This window comes from Mytilus edulis, chromosome 12, assembly GCF_963676685.1.
Source record: "Mytilus edulis chromosome 12, xbMytEdul2.2, whole genome shotgun sequence".
Classification (NCBI taxonomy): domain Eukaryota; kingdom Metazoa; phylum Mollusca; class Bivalvia; order Mytilida; family Mytilidae; genus Mytilus; species Mytilus edulis.
The window spans coordinates 43,356,619-43,374,873 of NC_092355.1; the positions used below are offsets into that span (position 1 = coordinate 43,356,619).

General features: G+C 30.0%; 1 protein-coding gene across 7 annotated transcripts in view; it reads left to right on the top strand.

Moving 5' to 3' along the window:
* LOC139498529 (protein starmaker-like) overlaps positions 1-17,512 on the top strand; it is a 34,633-nt gene extending 17,121 nt beyond the window's left edge. For 3 of the 7 annotated variants that reach the window (XM_071286955.1, XM_071286954.1, XM_071286950.1), the window contains 8 exons: positions 1,450-2,847; positions 7,610-7,712; positions 9,090-9,168; positions 10,693-10,773; positions 12,214-12,267; positions 14,649-14,809; positions 15,200-15,346; positions 16,332-17,512. In XM_071286955.1, the coding sequence (XP_071143056.1) occupies positions 1,450-2,847; positions 7,610-7,712; positions 9,090-9,168; positions 10,693-10,773; positions 12,214-12,267; positions 14,649-14,809; positions 15,200-15,346; positions 16,332-16,599 (2,291 nt within the window). In that variant the 3' untranslated portion in view covers positions 16,600-17,512. The remainder of the gene's footprint in view (positions 1-1,449; positions 2,848-7,609; positions 7,713-9,089; positions 9,169-10,692; positions 10,774-12,213; positions 12,268-14,648; positions 14,810-15,199; positions 15,347-16,331) is intronic. The other 4 variants (XM_071286956.1, XM_071286951.1, XM_071286952.1 and 1 more) reach the window with 3 other exon arrangements.
* Positions 17,513-18,255: the final 743 nt, after the last annotated feature.

The following is an 18,255-nucleotide window of genomic DNA, read 5'->3' on the forward strand; positions in this document are numbered from 1 at the left end:
TCTTATCGATTCTGAATTAAAAGCCAGTCAAACGAGACTAGATCTATACATGCTAAACAAAAGAAAACGTCCAAAATGACATATTAGTTTCATGTAAATTATTAATTTTTCGAAATGTAAACCCAAATTTGTAAGGGAAGACATTATTATTATACAAGATTATAATCACGCACTCTTATCAAGACAGACATTTTTACCCTGAGAGAGCAATCATCTTAATGGTTTTTCATATATATTGAAATAATATCATTAAAAAAAATATTTATTCATATAAATATGTATTCAGACATATTGTAACATGTATTTGATATAACGGATAAACTATGCTTCTTAAATAACGTGTTGAACCCTATGGGCAATTGTAAGCTTTTGTCATCAGTTAGCGTCCGTCATTTATAAAGTTTTATAGAAAAATTGCACTGGAACTGCTAGATCAAATTGAACCAAGCTTGATCACTATCATCTTTGTTAAATCTCCTTTAGAACATGTATCCAGTGATCATTCATCTTAAACAATATGACCACCACGCTGAAGATAGAACACAGGGATTTTAAGAGTTATGTCCCTTTATTTGATTTTAAGAATTATGTGGATCGACTGATTTAAAGAGTTATGTCCCTTAACTAGTATTTATCTCCTTTACATAATTTTAAAGGAATACCATATGAAATTAATCAATTGTAAAACATAACATTGTACACTAGATTGATTGAACAAACTCACATCCAAAACACATAACAAATATGCACAATATATATCAATAAGCAAAAGTCCAAGCACAGAACCATATACCAGTAATGTAGATATATAAACTCATTATAGATACATGTGTTTGCTATATAGAGCGATAGAAGCATGCTGCTATTTTGGCTGATTTTATTAGTGAATGCAAAAAGCGGGATCTAGGTTGTTTTGGCTATTTTCCATATTAAAATGAAGTTATTTATGTTTGAGTGAAGTTGTATGATGATATGAAATCGTAACACATAAATGCATCGATTGAATTGAGCATTAAAACAAATTTGAACACGTAAAAGGAATATTCTTGTTACAATTCACTGCTATTCACAAGCATAAATAAACTTTTGCGTAAGTATATCTACATGTATTGCATCAAGTGGAATATTTTACATCTTCATGACCTCGTAACTGATATCGTGTCACAAAGCTTAATCACTTTGTTTGATTAGACATTTCCAAAGATATTTAAAAAAGGCATTAGTGAAATTTTTGAAATTCCACCATCGTTTATTTGTCGAATTTTAACTTCAAAATCTTTTTTAAAATTAAAACTAATATTGTCAAAGGAACATGAATGAAAGCAATTTGCAGTCCACAGTAAGCAAGTTTTCATAGTAAAATCAAAGTGTCATAACTTTAGGTTTACTGAAAACTAGTTACAAAAAATAAGTGTGTACGCATCTATTTATAAATATGTATGAATTCAGCTGGAGGAAACTCTAAGAACGAGAAAGAAAATAAAGTAGAACAAGCCACTTATACGAAAGACGACATTAATGACTATGAAGATAGTACAAAATCTCCAACAAATTCTAATGATACAGAAAAAGCGGATCAGACTGAGAATATTATCTTTGCTAATAAGGCAGAAAGTTCAAATAAAGCAATCGAAGTCGAACAAGACAAAAACGGTTCAGACAATGACCAAACTGTCACGGATAACGACACTCGACTTCAACAAGACGAAACTAGTGGCGAGAAAAATAATGACGTCACAAAACTTGAACAAAATGGTGCCGATGAACAAAAAACTGAAAATGTTACATTGACACAAACTAGAAACGAAAAGAAAAATAATGACGTCACAAAACTTGAACAAAATGGTGCCGATGAACAAAAAACTGAAAATGTCACATTGACACAAGCTAGAAACGAAAATAATACCAATGAAGATACTGCTTCGAAATCCTCAGATGATTTAGCGGGCAAAACACAACTCTCTACAAATGAAAATGACAATCATTCAAAAACAAATGATGGTAACATGAATAATGATGAAAATAAGAAGATGAATTCTGATGAGAAACCAAATCCCGAAGTTATTGACGACGAAGGGGCACATAAGTCTTCAAAATCGGAAGATGTCAATGATACAAAAAGACAAACGTCATCAGTTCAAAATTTGACAGCATCACCAGAAAAAGAAAACACGACAGCCGTCACGTCATCAGAATCGTCAAAATCAAAGTCCAGTTCAAAAGAACACAATACGGTGCAGCCTGAAGTCTTTCAAGAAGATGAACAAGAAACTGTTAAAAATAAAGATGATCATTACGATTCTGATGACGATGATGAAATTAAAAATATTTCTCATAAAACTGATGATGAAAATGATAGTGAAAACGAGACAAAAGACTTAATCTATGATGAAAATGATAAAAACGACGTTAAAAGCCATGATTCCATGACAACCAGCCAAAATGAAAACTCTAATAAAGAAAACGATAACGTGTCATACGATAAGGAAAAAGAAGAACATAATAAAGAAAACGATGATGATCAGAAAACATCTGCCAGAAGTGAAACAGATCAACAGCCTTCTGCAAGGAGTGAGAACCAAAAACATGTAGTTATCGCACCGGAAGTTCGCATAACTTCAGCTAAAGATAGAGAAAATTCAACAGTCAGTAATAAAGGAAAACAGTCAAAAAGTCCAAAACCCCAGGATACTAAATATAGAGGAACACCGAGTCCTAGACAGCAGACATATAGACAGAAACAGGACGACAGAAAGTTTCGTAGGCCAATCCACAGCGCTCCAGTTAAAGCGCAAAGTCCTATTTACAGACAAAAGTCAACAGATGGGCGCCGATGTTTCAGCAGAGGTGAATAAACCAATAATATCTGCGCCTTGACACCTGCATGTTTACTAGTAGTTTCCTCAAATTACCGATTTAGCATGAACTACCATGGAATATCTTCTTCTAAAAGAGCATGTAGCTTGCATGGAAAATTTTGAATTGAAAACGTTCATTAGTCGGCTTATAAAGTCGGAATAATCATAAATATATATAAAATGTTGTTCACTCCGTAATCAAACCTTTATATCAGCTTTTAGAATATTAACTTATTTATATTTATTTTCAAAAGATTGCATATGATCTTTCAGATATCTTCAGCTTTTGCTTTTTTAACTTTATATATCCATATATACTTAATGGGATGACAGTGGAAAAAAAATAATTGAAATTTTGATCAGATATGTAACTTATTTAATAAAAAAAAGGGTTGAAAATCATTTAGCACACTCAAGATAATTGTTTAAAGATCTTCAAAGTTTTTATATTTAAGGGTTATTCAGGAAACCTTTTTTTTCTTATTTTTCAATTGCTTTTATTTGCTTTAAATTTCTGCAATCTTCTCACACAATCTGTTCTGGAGAGATATTTATAAAACTACTTAATTTAAAGCGTTATCTGTTTAGAGACTATGCTTGTTATAGTGCAAACCTAAAAACCACTGCATATATCAAACGTATAACGATATTTACAGTGGGCGTTTGGGTCCATTTTAAAATCTAGTAGTTTTATAAATACTGGCATGAGGCACATTATATGTATACACCTCACTAATAACATCACATAATATATCAACTAACTTATAAAGAAAATTAAAAGAAACTTTGACTTATTTAGCTATTTTCTAGTGTAACCTTTGTCTCGAATATAGGAAAAGTTAACATTCGAATCACAATTTTATAAAAGAGTATCCTGGAGTATATTTCTTTTTGATAAAAGGCAAAGTTTAATATCTCCTTTAAAATAAAACAGGAAGGAAAAAAGATAATCAACAGAAGAAACCAGAGGAAAGCGCAGAAGGTAGGAGTGCATGCGTTATAACATGCGCAGTACGTGATGTTGCTTTAATCTCTAACTGTTTGATAGTTTTCTGTATTGTAGTCTTTAAACCCAATGTATTTTGATTGAACTCCAAGCAATAGTAAATAATACTAATTTCATACAATTGCACGACAATAAGTATACAAAAGCTACTAACAATACTTTCATATACCAAAACTAAGATAGATACGACTCTTCTGAAAACTTTTAATAACTTTTCTGAAAAGGTGATCAGTGACGATAAAATGGATTGAGTATAACATGCAAGTTTCTCAAATTATTAAGAATACAATGCCTTACTTAAATATGATGAAATAATATTTAGCCTAGCCCAAAACTACGCTTTCTTGTACATATTTAGTTTATCTATTTCATACTTAATTTCAATGTATCATACATACATGTAGTCATAGTTTTGAAAATGTCGTTATTTATACGTTGTCAAAGTGTTTTAGTGTAGTATGCATGTTTTAATATTAATTTATTATTTTTTAAGAGATTTTATTTATTTTTTAACGAAAATAGAAACCTGCATCAATTGTGTTTAAACATATTCGGCATTTTAATGACACCTGGTTTACTTTCTGTTCTTTTACACCTCTTTAAGTTTAAGCTTTACATTAGCGGTAAAGTACACAACAAACAGTAACGCATGGTCTGACATATATTCTTATTAACAAGAAAAGTAAAATTACAAGTTGTCTAAAGCAGTCATAATGTCACGTCAACTCTTTCAGACATAGCGTTTACTTAGTTTTAGTAAATGTGCCCTTGTACCAGAGATCTCCCCCCAATTCGTGTTGCGTTGCCAGTCATTCATTATCCATATAGTATTTTGTGTCTTTTTGTCGTCTTTCTGTTAATTGCCATGGTTTTATTAGTTTACTGCAAACTCTGAGGTTCTAATATTCCCGTGGTTTCCTCCATTTCTTATTAAGTAAAATACTCTACAAATTAACAAATCAAGTTGCATATACATTAAAAAATGCCATTATTGGTTAATGGGGAAGATTTTTAAAAATATATATGACTTTGTCATGAATTAAATTTAACAATGCTTGAGACTATTTCTGTAAAGCAGCAACTATTATGATCTGTTACGGCCCTTTTGGTTTTGGTTATTCAAAATGTGATAATCACACATGATGTGCCCTGACATAGGATCATACATTAATTAAAATTGATACTGAGTCCATTGTACTGGCTGATATTTTATTCTAGCAGAACCTTGGCTTTAATTTTTTTTTAGCAAATGTGAACTATCTTAGATAGTTACACTGTGTTCTGTCTGTCTTACTTGTTTTTCGTTTATTGTTTGTCGTTAAACAGGCGGTGGTTTGAATTCATTTTCATGTTTGTCTACTGCATGATTATACGGTATTGTTGGATAGCTGTTTAAATCAATTAACATCTCTATACCTTATCTCCTTACTGTATTGTTGAAATGTTTTAGTCTCAATGAAATTTCAAAAAATACAAACACATTTTCTCTTTATTTAAAAGTTTTTATCACACGTTTATATTATACACTTATGTTCACTCGTAATCCATTTTGTTAATCCAACAAGATAATCATAAAATTCTTGTTTCACTTTTGAATTAATCAATTTTTAGAAAAATGTATGCTACAAATGGAAAAGTTTATTTCATGGTTAAAGGAAATCGGCTTTTGGTGTATGATTCTTGATAGTAAATAGAAAATTGGAAACAGGGGTTTGTTTAGTTTAGATTGTTTTTACATCAAGTTATTTGGGAAAATGCTTTCAGTTCCTACACTATTGTTTGTTTCGTTTTTCATCATTTTGCAATATAAGCTTTTGAAAATAAAATGTACTTTAACTTCACTGATCACGTGACTTAATTCTTTCTTTTCTTGATAGGAGTGAATAACATTTTTAAGTTCATGCTTTAGACAAGGACCAGATCCAACCTCTTCAGATAATGTATTCTTGAGATACATGCAGGTGTTTGACGCAATTGTATTTTATGATTAACTGTATGCCGAATATGTTTATTCACTGTGTGTGACCTTCTTTCATTGCTGTGTTATTAATTCGTAACTTCATTCTTCCGTGATCATCGAATGCTCGTTGTAAAAAATGTGTCATCATATATGCCATAGAATGCAAATTACTTTTATATCTTCACGTATTGTATTGTTGTGACACAGGTTTTTTTGTTCACAGAATTATACTAAAAGTAGACACAAAAATTTCGTTTGATCTGCTGATTGTCCAATGTTCAGCTTTCCCAATATATCAAATTCCTTTATGTATTCACTGAATCATTCATATTTCGACTATGTAGGTATAGTTTGCTATCCGTATTGCCATTCGGGTATCATGTGTCCTGGCACTTCCGCGGCAAAGTTGTGTTCGATAAACAATTTCGAATTGCAACCCATTAAGATGTTACAGTATTAGTATATAACTGAAATTTTATTTTGAAAGTATAAATTGGTATCATTGTTTTTGTGTTTGTAAGCTCTGAAAACATATGAAAAGGAAAACACCTAAACAAATAAGATGTCTTTCAGAGCAAATAAAATTATCCATTCCTTTATTATTAGGTTGAATGCAAAGATAAAACCTTGTACAAATATGTGAAAAAATAAAGAATATGACAATTTAATTATCTCCTAAAAGTAAATACATGTAGAAATAATACCTGAATTCAGACTTTATGTCATTTTTCATTTAGATTTCCTGCTTTGATAAGTTGTTTTTCAACTCGCCAGTATGTAAAATAAATTTCAGTCTTCAGAAAGAAAGATTCAGTTTGATTTGATAGTGTGTTTTTGCTCATATTGACTTTGTTTTATTCTAATGTTTGAACTAATCTTTTGACGAGAAGTCAGTGTGCAATGAATTATCTGATCGCAATGAGGATTATTGATCGTTACTGTCGACAAGCAGGTGATTCTTTGCAAGTTTTTAATCCATATCTAATCTTCTGCTGATCACAAGTCATGCAGAGGAAAATTGAAAAGAAAAGTGTTTTCCATAAGGTATATCTAAAGTAGACTTTCATCAGTTTTATTAGAATGCAATTTTATCTATATTGTTAGCTATGTGAGGATGTAATCCACTAACCATGCATATGAAATTGATGAAAAACTTTAGAATTTCCTTTTGTTCGTAAACAAAATTGACAAGTGACACGAATATAACAGTGGTTTCCGTCATTGATAAACAAAAACGTTCACGGATTCCTCATTATGTAATTCGATGAATATAAACCTCTTTATTTGGTCGTTATTTTAGTATTGATTTCCATATTAGTATATCTTTTATATACTAATGAACGACATGTCTTTCGAAAATAATATTCATGTTCAGATAAGATAAGAAAATGCTTTTTGATTTTGACGATTCTTGTATTAGCATCAATCACTCAAAGTTGAATAAATTGCATACTGTTTGTACACGTTTCCCTTACAAGGATATACAACATTCGTTATATTTTCTGTTTTAAAGACCGAGTATTTGGTATATTTTTTATTGTAGTAATTTACATCTTTTGATATTAGAAGACATATATTGCATTGAAGTATAATGAAGTGTTGTACGTTTTCCAGTGTGTTCTGACTTGTTTTTAAATTAGGATTGAAAATACGTTGCAGTTTCCCTTAATTTTTTTTAAATTATCATACTTATTTTTTTAACTTAAAATTATCAGCTACAGAATATATACTATTATTTTTATGAAATATATATGGCAGGCTTATAAGTAGTTTTGACTTTTTCAGCCTCTCAATCGGGAAAACAGAAAAAAGAATATAAAACAGAAGAATTAAGAAGACTCCAAGAGGTTCTTAAAAAAGACAAATCCCATATACGAAAACCAAGACAGTATGTATTAGTTAGATGAACTCATTTTTAATACTTGTATTTAATTTTGAATTTATATTTCACGGTCAAAAAATTAAAATTAGATGACTTCTTTGTCAAAAAAAGACATAAGACTATGGTGCCTAACAATATTTTGTGAGGTAGGCGAAATTGACAATCAAAACGATCGTATTGACTTTTCATGTCCACAAATAGGCAGATCGGACATATTTTGACTTTATTTAATATCTACTTTAGTTTGGGATTAATTGTAATTAATATTTTCAAATTAGACTGAAAAATGCTTTTTTGTATTAATTTCAATAATAATTTTACCTGTCGTAGCCGTGTGTAAATTGTATTTCGGCATTTCTTTTCGAAAAAGGACTTGTTTACTGGAATAAACTGGAATAAAACTTTTTATTCGTAAACTTTCTTTTTTTTCGAAATAGGCTTTTCAAAAATAATATATCTACTCGTACAATTTTGTGAAAATAAAAAAGTGGCGATTATTACCTTTCATACCTTTACTTTTATTGATATATTGCCTCGTTCAGTGTCCAGTTTGAATGTCATTTATTTTAAGTTTCTGTAATTTGCGTATGTAGGATAATAGAATGTTTGGGCTTCAAAGGTCTACATAATTATTGACTTTATATAAAAAAAATCGCGTTTTTAAAATATTAAATGATCCAAAAGGAATTAGCGACTTCAAATTAAAACCATTTTTTAAGACACTGCAGAAACATTCATTCTTATTGATATAGTGGTATTGTCATCAAGTGCGTTGGAATGAACAGTGGTATAGAAAACATCGAATTCCCTCACAAAATGTCATCACACACACTTTTTTTGTTTTTTACAGAAAGGAAGTTCATATTGACAGGCGTGGTAGTTACGTTTCAAAAATTTAGAATAAAGCTTTAGGAAAGATGAATTTGTCATTAGATGTAGCAACCGCCTTATTTCTAAAGACTTCTTTTCAATATTACAAATAGAATAAAATCTCAAGGCTTTGCATTTTTCAGTGACAACTTAGATTCAGGATGAAAATAATATTTTTTTCTCCCAGATTAATAATAAAATATGCATTCTAATGAATCAATTTACGCAAACGTTTTATAGCAAATATGACACGCATTTTATGTTATCTAGACTTTTAAATACATGAGGCGATATACATATGTCGTGAGCTTTTTACACTGTTTGGTCTACGTGGTCCTATTTTCGTTTGAGACGAAGCGATTTCGATTGATTTTACATCTATATATGTTTGTACCTTGACTTACAAAACGTCAATAAAGTATTACAAAAATACCGAACTCCAAGGTAAATTCAAAAAGAAGAAGACCATTTTTATCATGAATATATTTATATTATTATTGTTTGTTTTTGTAGGCGTGCCCACTTTCCATTTGTATGGACAAGCTTAGAACCATACTACAATACATCTACAGCGGCATTCTTAATAGATTTGGTAAGCTAGTTACAAAGAAAAAATATATTGAGGTTTTAATTTAATGTGAAATTGAAATTTAAATAAAATTGACGATTAATTGGATTTGTTACTGATAAAGTATGATACATCGAAACAACTTAAAGTCATAAGAAACGAGTGACCGGTGAAAAATAATGTTCTTCCAATTCTTGAACTAATGCATACAAACATCCTAAACTTCGTCTTCTGTGCTCGAATTTATAATTTTTTTCGTGTAAATTTCGTATAATTGTCAATTTTTTTTCTCAATCGGTCAGTGTTGTTGTGAAAATATGGCAGGTAATTAAACTTCGTGTTTTGAAGCCGAAGTTTAACGATTGTCACCTGTTTGTCAACAATTGACGAAAAATAAACAAAAAAGCATGGAAATTGAGCACGTGTTTAACATGTAAATTCAGATAATAGTTTATTTTAAGGACATCCATGCGTATTGTGGTCACCGGATTTTTACGAGATGGGTCACACTGAGGTCACCTTGCATACGGAAAATATGTCGGGGGAATAGCTTGCTGGAAGGAAGCTATTCAAATAAAGTAAACTTCTTCTAAATATGAATAAATTAAAGAATTTTCTTCCGAATAAAGTATATGTACATAAGTTTTATAATGAAAACTATCCATTGAGTTATAAAAATCATATGCATTAATTTTTTTTTATTTGAGGTTTCTTATGACTTTAATATGAACTTTTAAGAAAATGATTGTTAAAAGTGTAAAACCGAAATTTTATATCGAAAAAGGAGTCTTAGAATTTTTTTTATATCATTCTTAAAATCGGCTGAGAAAAGCTGAGTGATATAGCAGCTTCGTATAAATCAAACAGAACCATAAACCTGATATGATGAATAATATCTACATTTAATTCTTTTAAATTAAGATACCACTTGATCAATATATCATACAAAAACACTGAAAATAGTAATGCTGGGAAGAAGTTAACAAATTGTATACAGCCTTCATTTATTGTCATCTTTCACTGATGCCAAATACATTGAATATATACACGTTTATACAGCTATAATATGATATGCATATTATAATCATCGCCATTCCTTGTTGATACCATACATACTTAAAACTAAATTTGCTTTATTAATATTTATGAATAAAATAACATATTGTTTGAAATAACATATAAAAATGTTGAAAATGTGCAAGTAAGAAAAAGGAAAACCTTTCAATCATGTTTGTCTTAAAAATTTAAGTATTCAATGATTTGAACGCAAACCAATTTTTCTAGTGACTAAGTTCTTGTATATACGTTTTAGTGTTAATTCGGTTCCTTACATTCCAGATTAAAAAATAATAATAGTTATCGTTATGATATGATTAAGATCAACTAAGATCAAATTTATTTGTGTAACAAAATGCTTGTATGACGACCTGATGGTCTCAGTACAAACACAAAAAGACACCAAAGACCTATAACAAAGTTTTAACTTTTTAAAAATTCTTTAATATCAATTTTTACATTATTACTTACCTTGAATTACTCATTAAATAGTCTGTTGATGATCAAGATTCAAAAACTCCTGAACCTGTTGAAACACCAAGATCTCCGAGGACAAAAAAGCGAAACAAAGTTGTAAGAAGCATCTATATACTATTGTGTTGTTTATGTACACACTTTGGTGCTGCACACTGCTATGGTGTTTTTGCATTTTATGCACTAAGTAAGAGATTTTTTCTTAAAACGAAAATATTAACATGCATAGGAAAAAAATTGAAGTTACTTAAACGAGCTATTGTAATAATAATGCAGATCCATCTACAATCTACTGCAAATTATAAAACAAAAGAAGACGATAATTGATCTTTTATGGGTTACGCAGTAAATATCCAAAGTACTGACAAATATTTTCCAGGGACTTTATCTATAAAGTAACATTGTTAGTCAAATAAAAATCTATTACATAAAGCGAAATCTCAAGTATCTTGCAAATATACTAGAAAAATAGTTTATAAAATCAAACCTTCATGTGATTTTATTCAAGAGTTTGTTGCCATTAAAGAAGTAACATTTTACCTAATTTTAACTAGTATCAATTAATCAAAAGGATTTTATTTTGAGTGAAAAACAAGTTTGAACTTCATATATAATGTTTTTGTAACAAACTACATATTGAATGGAAATAAAAGATGTATTAAATAACTAAAAATAGAAAAATATTTTCGCGAAATTTTAAATCATAATATCGCGTACTATCATTGAAATTCAAACCATTCCTTTTTAAATTTTAGTGCACATGTGTGTATTTTATTTTGTATTCGACTGAAGCTTTTTTGTAGTTGTAATTATTTAGAAACATAGTTTTATTTTATTGAATATAGATATATGTTATACATGTGGTTTTTTTTTGTTTCAAAATACTTTTTTAAGCCTAGTATCTTGAATGATTTTTACTTCATATTTGTTCAAAGTACAGTTTGCTACTTATTTTTTAGTAACTTTTCAAAATTGTAATTTTAAGACTAAATGATTGTGTTTTAATTCATGGTATTTGATATTTTGATCGTTCAAATTAAGGACATAATGAAAAGAGTTTGTTTCAAACCGTTTTAATAAATGATAAACCAGGAAATGATAAATTGATACAAAATTTTAAAATCAATTACTTAAGTTTTGTTGTTGTTCTTGTTTGACAACGTCCTTCAACTGGATTTTTGACCAATAACGTGATGTTTTTCTTTTATCTTGTGTACAAACAATAAATAAATTAATACAAAATCCCCTTGAAAAGACTTAAAATTTTTCTTAGATATTGATATACGTTAATTTTATTCTCATTGTGATTTTATTTGCCCTTCTCAACAAAATGTTAGTGAATGTTCTGTGAATAATATTTATCATACTTTGTAATAGATTTACAAAAGTCATCGCATAATAATATTTCGAGCTATGTTTCAAGAACATAGTAATGGAAGTAAGTTTAAACTGGTCAACATGTTCTCAAAACGAACATTTTATTGTTATATCTTTAGTGAGGGAGTGAACTAGAATATAAAAAAGTATGTTACATTTTAGAATGCGGATGAAAGGCAACATGCACCAGTTATGAGAACAAGGACAATTAGCACTGTAAGAACACAAAACTACATGCACGTGTGAGAATGTGTTGGGTTTCAGCTAGGGCTTACGCAGTTGCGTGCAGTCTATTTCTAAATTATTGAATTTATACAATTTCCAGTGTACAATTTACCATACATGGCCAGAGTTAAACGATATTCTGTCAATACAAATCAAGCTTCGCTAGAGAGGAGGTGGAATTATTGAATTATTTCATTTTTATACTAATATTTTTTAATTTTTTGCTGACGAGGGATAGAGTTTGACATATATTTGTTTAACTTTTGCCAGATATGTCCAATTCGAATGAATTCTTAAATGTTTTAGAGCAAAAGCTCAGATCAAATATTTGAAATATAACTCCATTTTTAACTATATTATGTTTATGAAGCAAACTTTTTGTTCGTGCTCTAACCTAACAACTGTAGGAAATTATCACCATGATCACTACAAATCCTTTTTAAATGATAATATTGGCCTATTAATTTAACTCATCTTTTAATTCCTTTTTGCACTTTTGTTATTCTTAAGGCACATGTAATTGATGCACCTAATAGAACTGAATGTTTTTCTTACATTTTCCTTCATATTCTATAATTGTTCATACCATGACATCATGGAAATAACTGGAAAGAGTAAATACAAAGACGCTAACAGATCGAGTCATTGAATTTCATGGTTTTTCTGGCATGTTCGCACATGAGTTTACGTAATTAGTTACTCATTCGTTCGTTATCATTATTGGAGTATTAATATTTTCTTGGATTCGTGATATAGGCAACCACGGATTTATATGTAAGAATATGTACAACGAAGTGCGCATTGTATTACAGCCTATGGCATATCAACTTATATCCACAACAATATAATTTTTCATCATGCCATGAGAATTGACATCAACAAAAATAAAAGAATCCACAGTATTTCAAAATTTTAAATGCCGTATGAAAGAAATAATGTTGTCTTATAAAAGAGTACAGCGAAAAATAAATGTTAAGCTAATATATTGTTTGTGTCTGCTAGATTACAGTGCATAATTATATTCATAATGTCTAATATTATCAGTTTATTTCAGTTCACATTACCCTGTCACACTTTGTATGTGCCTATCCAAAGCTAAGAGCCTTTAATTAAGGAAGTTCGCTTCTCAGTTTCAAAGTGATTAACTTTTCAAAACACTAGTTTATATTGATAGGGTATTAATAAAGGAGTCCAAAGTGCAAAACAAATATATAGGTTACTGCTTGTTTTCGATATATAAGCCATTGAAATTTTGGCGGGAAAATGTTCTCTCTTGACTTTTCATAGCTTTATCATTGACAAGTTTTAAGTCCCCAAAAACTATTAAAAATTATTAAAATTCTATAAGACTTTAACAGACAGCTTATCATTATATATATGTAAAAGAATTATAAATAAAAAAAGATAGGGGTCACCGGGCAAAATTTGTTAAGGCATTAAAATGGATAAAACCAGAAGATTCCGAAAATCTGACCAAAATTCCAAAACATCACAAGCCAGCTTCCTTAAATGTTTGTCGTGGGTTGCTTTCTTCCATATCTATTTCTAATTGTTTTAATCATAAATCAGATTGTTTTCATTATATGAATGATTCACCTTTTTTTATAACGTGTCCTTTTGTAGCTTACAATACCATTATATATCCATGGATCGTACGATGATCGTCAAATGTTTTACATTCTTCGTCGTTGGTCTCTCGTGAATGATTGTCTCACTTGTAATAACTACAGGCACTTCTCCTGATTCATATATTGATATTCTAAATCATTCAACTGGTCTTCATGTGATATTTAATAACCTAAGCATGCTATTAGCAAACTTATGTAAGACATTACGTTTGGTATATTATTTCAAACCTCCAATAAAACGACTTTCATTTGCCATGTTTTCCTCAACTAGTATTTAGCAATCTGAATGGATTTGTCTTTTCTGCTCAAAATTATGTTTACATTTAAGTTACTTTCTTTACAATAAGAACCAATTAAGTTACTGTAAGTTATTTTCTGAGAGACTGAAAATTCCGATATTTTCCGTAGATCAAAAATCTTTTTTCGAACTTGTCTTCCTTTCCATAATACAAATGTATAGTGACATGGCAGTATGTTAGACTATGTAAATTTCAACTGAATTACTCGTGTTAAGGGACTTTTTAAGTATATTAATTTATAATAACATTCACGGTACCTTATTTGTTCTGCACCAGATGATTTTTAAATGAATGTCTCTTATAAAAAAAAACACTTCAAAGTTACAATATAAAATTAATATAGATCAATATCAATTGTTTTGTAATCACAAGGAATGCAAATGTAAATGTTAATATTGTATGTGGATATGTCTTCAGACAAAATAATTTATGATTTTGTTTTCAGCCTGAAGAATTCCGCCACAGCTATGTTAGTCGTAGTACTGCTGTAGGACTCTGTGATCCATGGGTAGATCTTGAGATGGATAACACAATTCTGCCCAAAATTGGTAGTGCTCAGCGAACGTCAACACGAGGAACAACACACAGTCCAGAGAGAACAAAAGAGTGAGTATTCACAGAACTGCATGCTTATATGATTGAGCCTCCTCATGGGGATATCGATTATATGATTACTTGACTATTTTTATTGTGATTATTTGATTACCAGACTGAATACTTTATGTTATTTTGATTATCTAATAATCTAGGAGAGTATTTTTGATTATTTGATTATCCTGTTTAAAACAAATGATGATTATGTGATTATGTTGGCAAAAACTTTGTGACTATGTGATAACTTGGACACCCCGATGAGGGGACTCATGTTTTTGAGCTATTGAAACAAAATGTTATAAAAGAAACATCTGATTATGAATTTGCATATTTTCTTCTTATAGAACAAAAATCAAGAAAATAAAAAAGTTTGATTTTTTATCTTTATTTATTCATATGCAGACAAAAGAAAGAAAAAGATGCCAAAGAAAAAGGCAAGAAAGACAACAAGGGGAGCACTCGACTGCCAAAATTTCCAGTTGTACCGTTCCATGCTGGAAAAGAAAACGCTACAATGAGATTTCCCTATCAAGATATTCCTAAATTTAGGTATTGACTTATCCATTTTATTATACAAGTTTGATAACGAAATGTGTCATTTTCACACCAATTAAGGTTATAATATTGAACAGTGATGTTAAACTAACAATAAGAATAAACTAACAATAAGAATGAGCACGAGGGAAGTTTGTGATGACTATGATTATGATGATGATGTACTTTTAATAGAAAATATTTGAAATACGATATTTTACAGTTAATATTTCATTGTTAACAGTTTGAAATGATATCACCGTAATATTTGGTTGGCAGCTCGCGCATACAGCAATGTATGTTTCACCCCGCCGCATTTTTGCGCCTGTTCCTAGTCAGGAGCCTCTGGCCTTTGTTAGTCTTGTATTAGTTTAACTTTTAGTTTCTTGTGTACAATTTGGAGTTTAGTATGGCGTTCATTATCACTGAACTAGTATATATATTTGTTTAGGGGCCAGCTGAAGGACGCCTCCGGGTGCGGGAATTTCTCGCTGCATTGAAGACCTGTTGATGACCTTCTGCTGTTGTCTGCTCTATGGTCGGGTTGTTGTCTCTTTTGCACATTCCCGATTTCCATTCTCAATTTGTCTATTTGTTAATACTTGGTTATTGAAATTTGGAATTATTTTGGAACATTTCGTAATTGTTGGGGAATGAGCTGATGAATAGTTAATAGTCTACAACTGACATACATAAATCCTTGATTTATAGTTCTAAAAATCAATTTTGCGAACACGCATAAGGTAATTGCCTTTATTTTATAAATACGGGGTTAACAGTTCGCTAAGAAAACATGGTTATTAATCGTTAACAATTCCAAGGAAATGTGTCACTATGTGGTATAACAATTCGGCGCCAAAAAGTACCAAGCAGTAAACTGGTACCGTTAACGTTATTAATTGTATATCATTTAATGGACTATCAATTCCTCTCAGTGTGAAGCAATACTTATTGTTACTAAACCTTAGTCTTTTACTGTATATTTTATATTTTGTTTTAGGGAGGAAATGAATCAGAGATTTAGTTTAAATGCTCCACAGAAGATCGACAAAGATTATAAACGTACAAAAGATGATTTTTACAGAATGGATCTAGATAAAATAGAGGAAATTCATCCGATGAATCGACCGCACATGCGCAAAGCATACTTTGCATATCTTCAAAATACTCCTGGTTCACGAAAAGCAGTGTCTGAGTGTGTAAAGTCACTTGATGAGTCACAGAAACCTCAGCAACAGCCAACAGGATCAGCGCAGAAGGCTAGTTAAAGTGATATACATGATATAAGTGTTCTTATTTGTATGAAATAGTATTAACTGTACAATTCCATCCGTCCATTAATAAATCGTTAGGAAGTGTTGTAAACGAACTTGAGTAACGATTTTTATTGCTTTATTCTCATTTATATAAACAGATTCCAATTGATAACATGTATTACTTTAATACATCAATGTTATTAATATAGAGACAATTTTCTTTATTAAAAAGTAAGAGTTCCTCTTTTGTGTATGCATAATAAATATATTTAGACGTCTTTTAAAAAAAAACGCGTTAGCATAATAGTTTTAAAAGCTCCATAACAAAAGCAATTTGTGATTATAGATTGATTACATCACGTATTGCCAAAACTTTTCAAAAGATGCATAATGAGATAAAAATTACTACAAAATTATCTTTGTTAGTTCTGTAATGAGTATAGATCCTACAAATTTTGAGGAAAAAACATGTTTTGTCATAACCTGTTCTTTTATTGAATATTGGGTAAATATTTAAAAGTTAGAAAAAACAATCGTTTTGGTTGCAGGGTAATATTCAGTTGACTAGTAAAATGTATTTTAGGATCTTGTAGAGGAGGTATTCCGTTGTTTAGCTTTATAACTCTTAAAAAAGATTAAAACCTTTTTGTCAACTATTTTCATGGTTTTATTTTAAACTTCTAAGATACTCATATTATTAACATGATTAAGGTATTTTACATACAATAAGATCTATCACCATAAATATGAGTACGTCAAATGTTCTCAAATATTTTAAATACAATGGTGACGAACAACACTTCGAAATTAAATGTAATAAAACTATTTTACTTTACGTATTATATATTGTATAAATTGGAATAATAAGCTGTGATAATTGGAGTATTATGAAATGTTCATTGTTATCAATAAATTATAAAAAGTGTTCTGAATTCTGTATTGAAGTATTGATATTTATTACATGCACATGATGAAAATGGCATATTTTTTAAATTGTGTGGGTTTGCGTCGCTTTCCGTGAAAAAAAAGTCATCCAAACTCTCAAACCTATCAATTTAAAGACCACAAATGCATGATACCTTGATGTATGACGGAAGGGGACAAGTGTTAACATCAATTAAGATTCTCATTTATAGTCGTGTGAATCTTATTGTAATAAATATTTAAAGAAAAGAAAATGTGGTATGATTGCCAATTAGACAACTCCAAACAAGAGACCAAATGACACAAAATTAAACAACTAAAGGTCACTGTACGATCTTCAACTATAAGCAAAGCCCATACCGCATAGTCGGCTATACAATGCCCTAACATGACTAGTGTAAAATAAACCAAACGAGGAAACTAACGGTCCAATTTATGTACAACAATATGAACGATAAATAAATATGTAACACATCAACAAACCACAACCACTGGATTACAGGCTACTAACTTGGGCCAGGCATAAATATACAGAATGTGGCGGAGTGAAACATGTCAGCGGGATCCCAACCGTCCCCCTTACCTGGGACAGTGGTGTAACAGTACAACATAAGAACGAACTATAAAAATCAGTTGAAAAAGGCTTAACTCATCAGATGGATACAAATAGAAATACATCTAACAAAAACACAGTGAAACATGTACATGATATATGTCCACTTTTGATAAAAATGGAGAAAGATT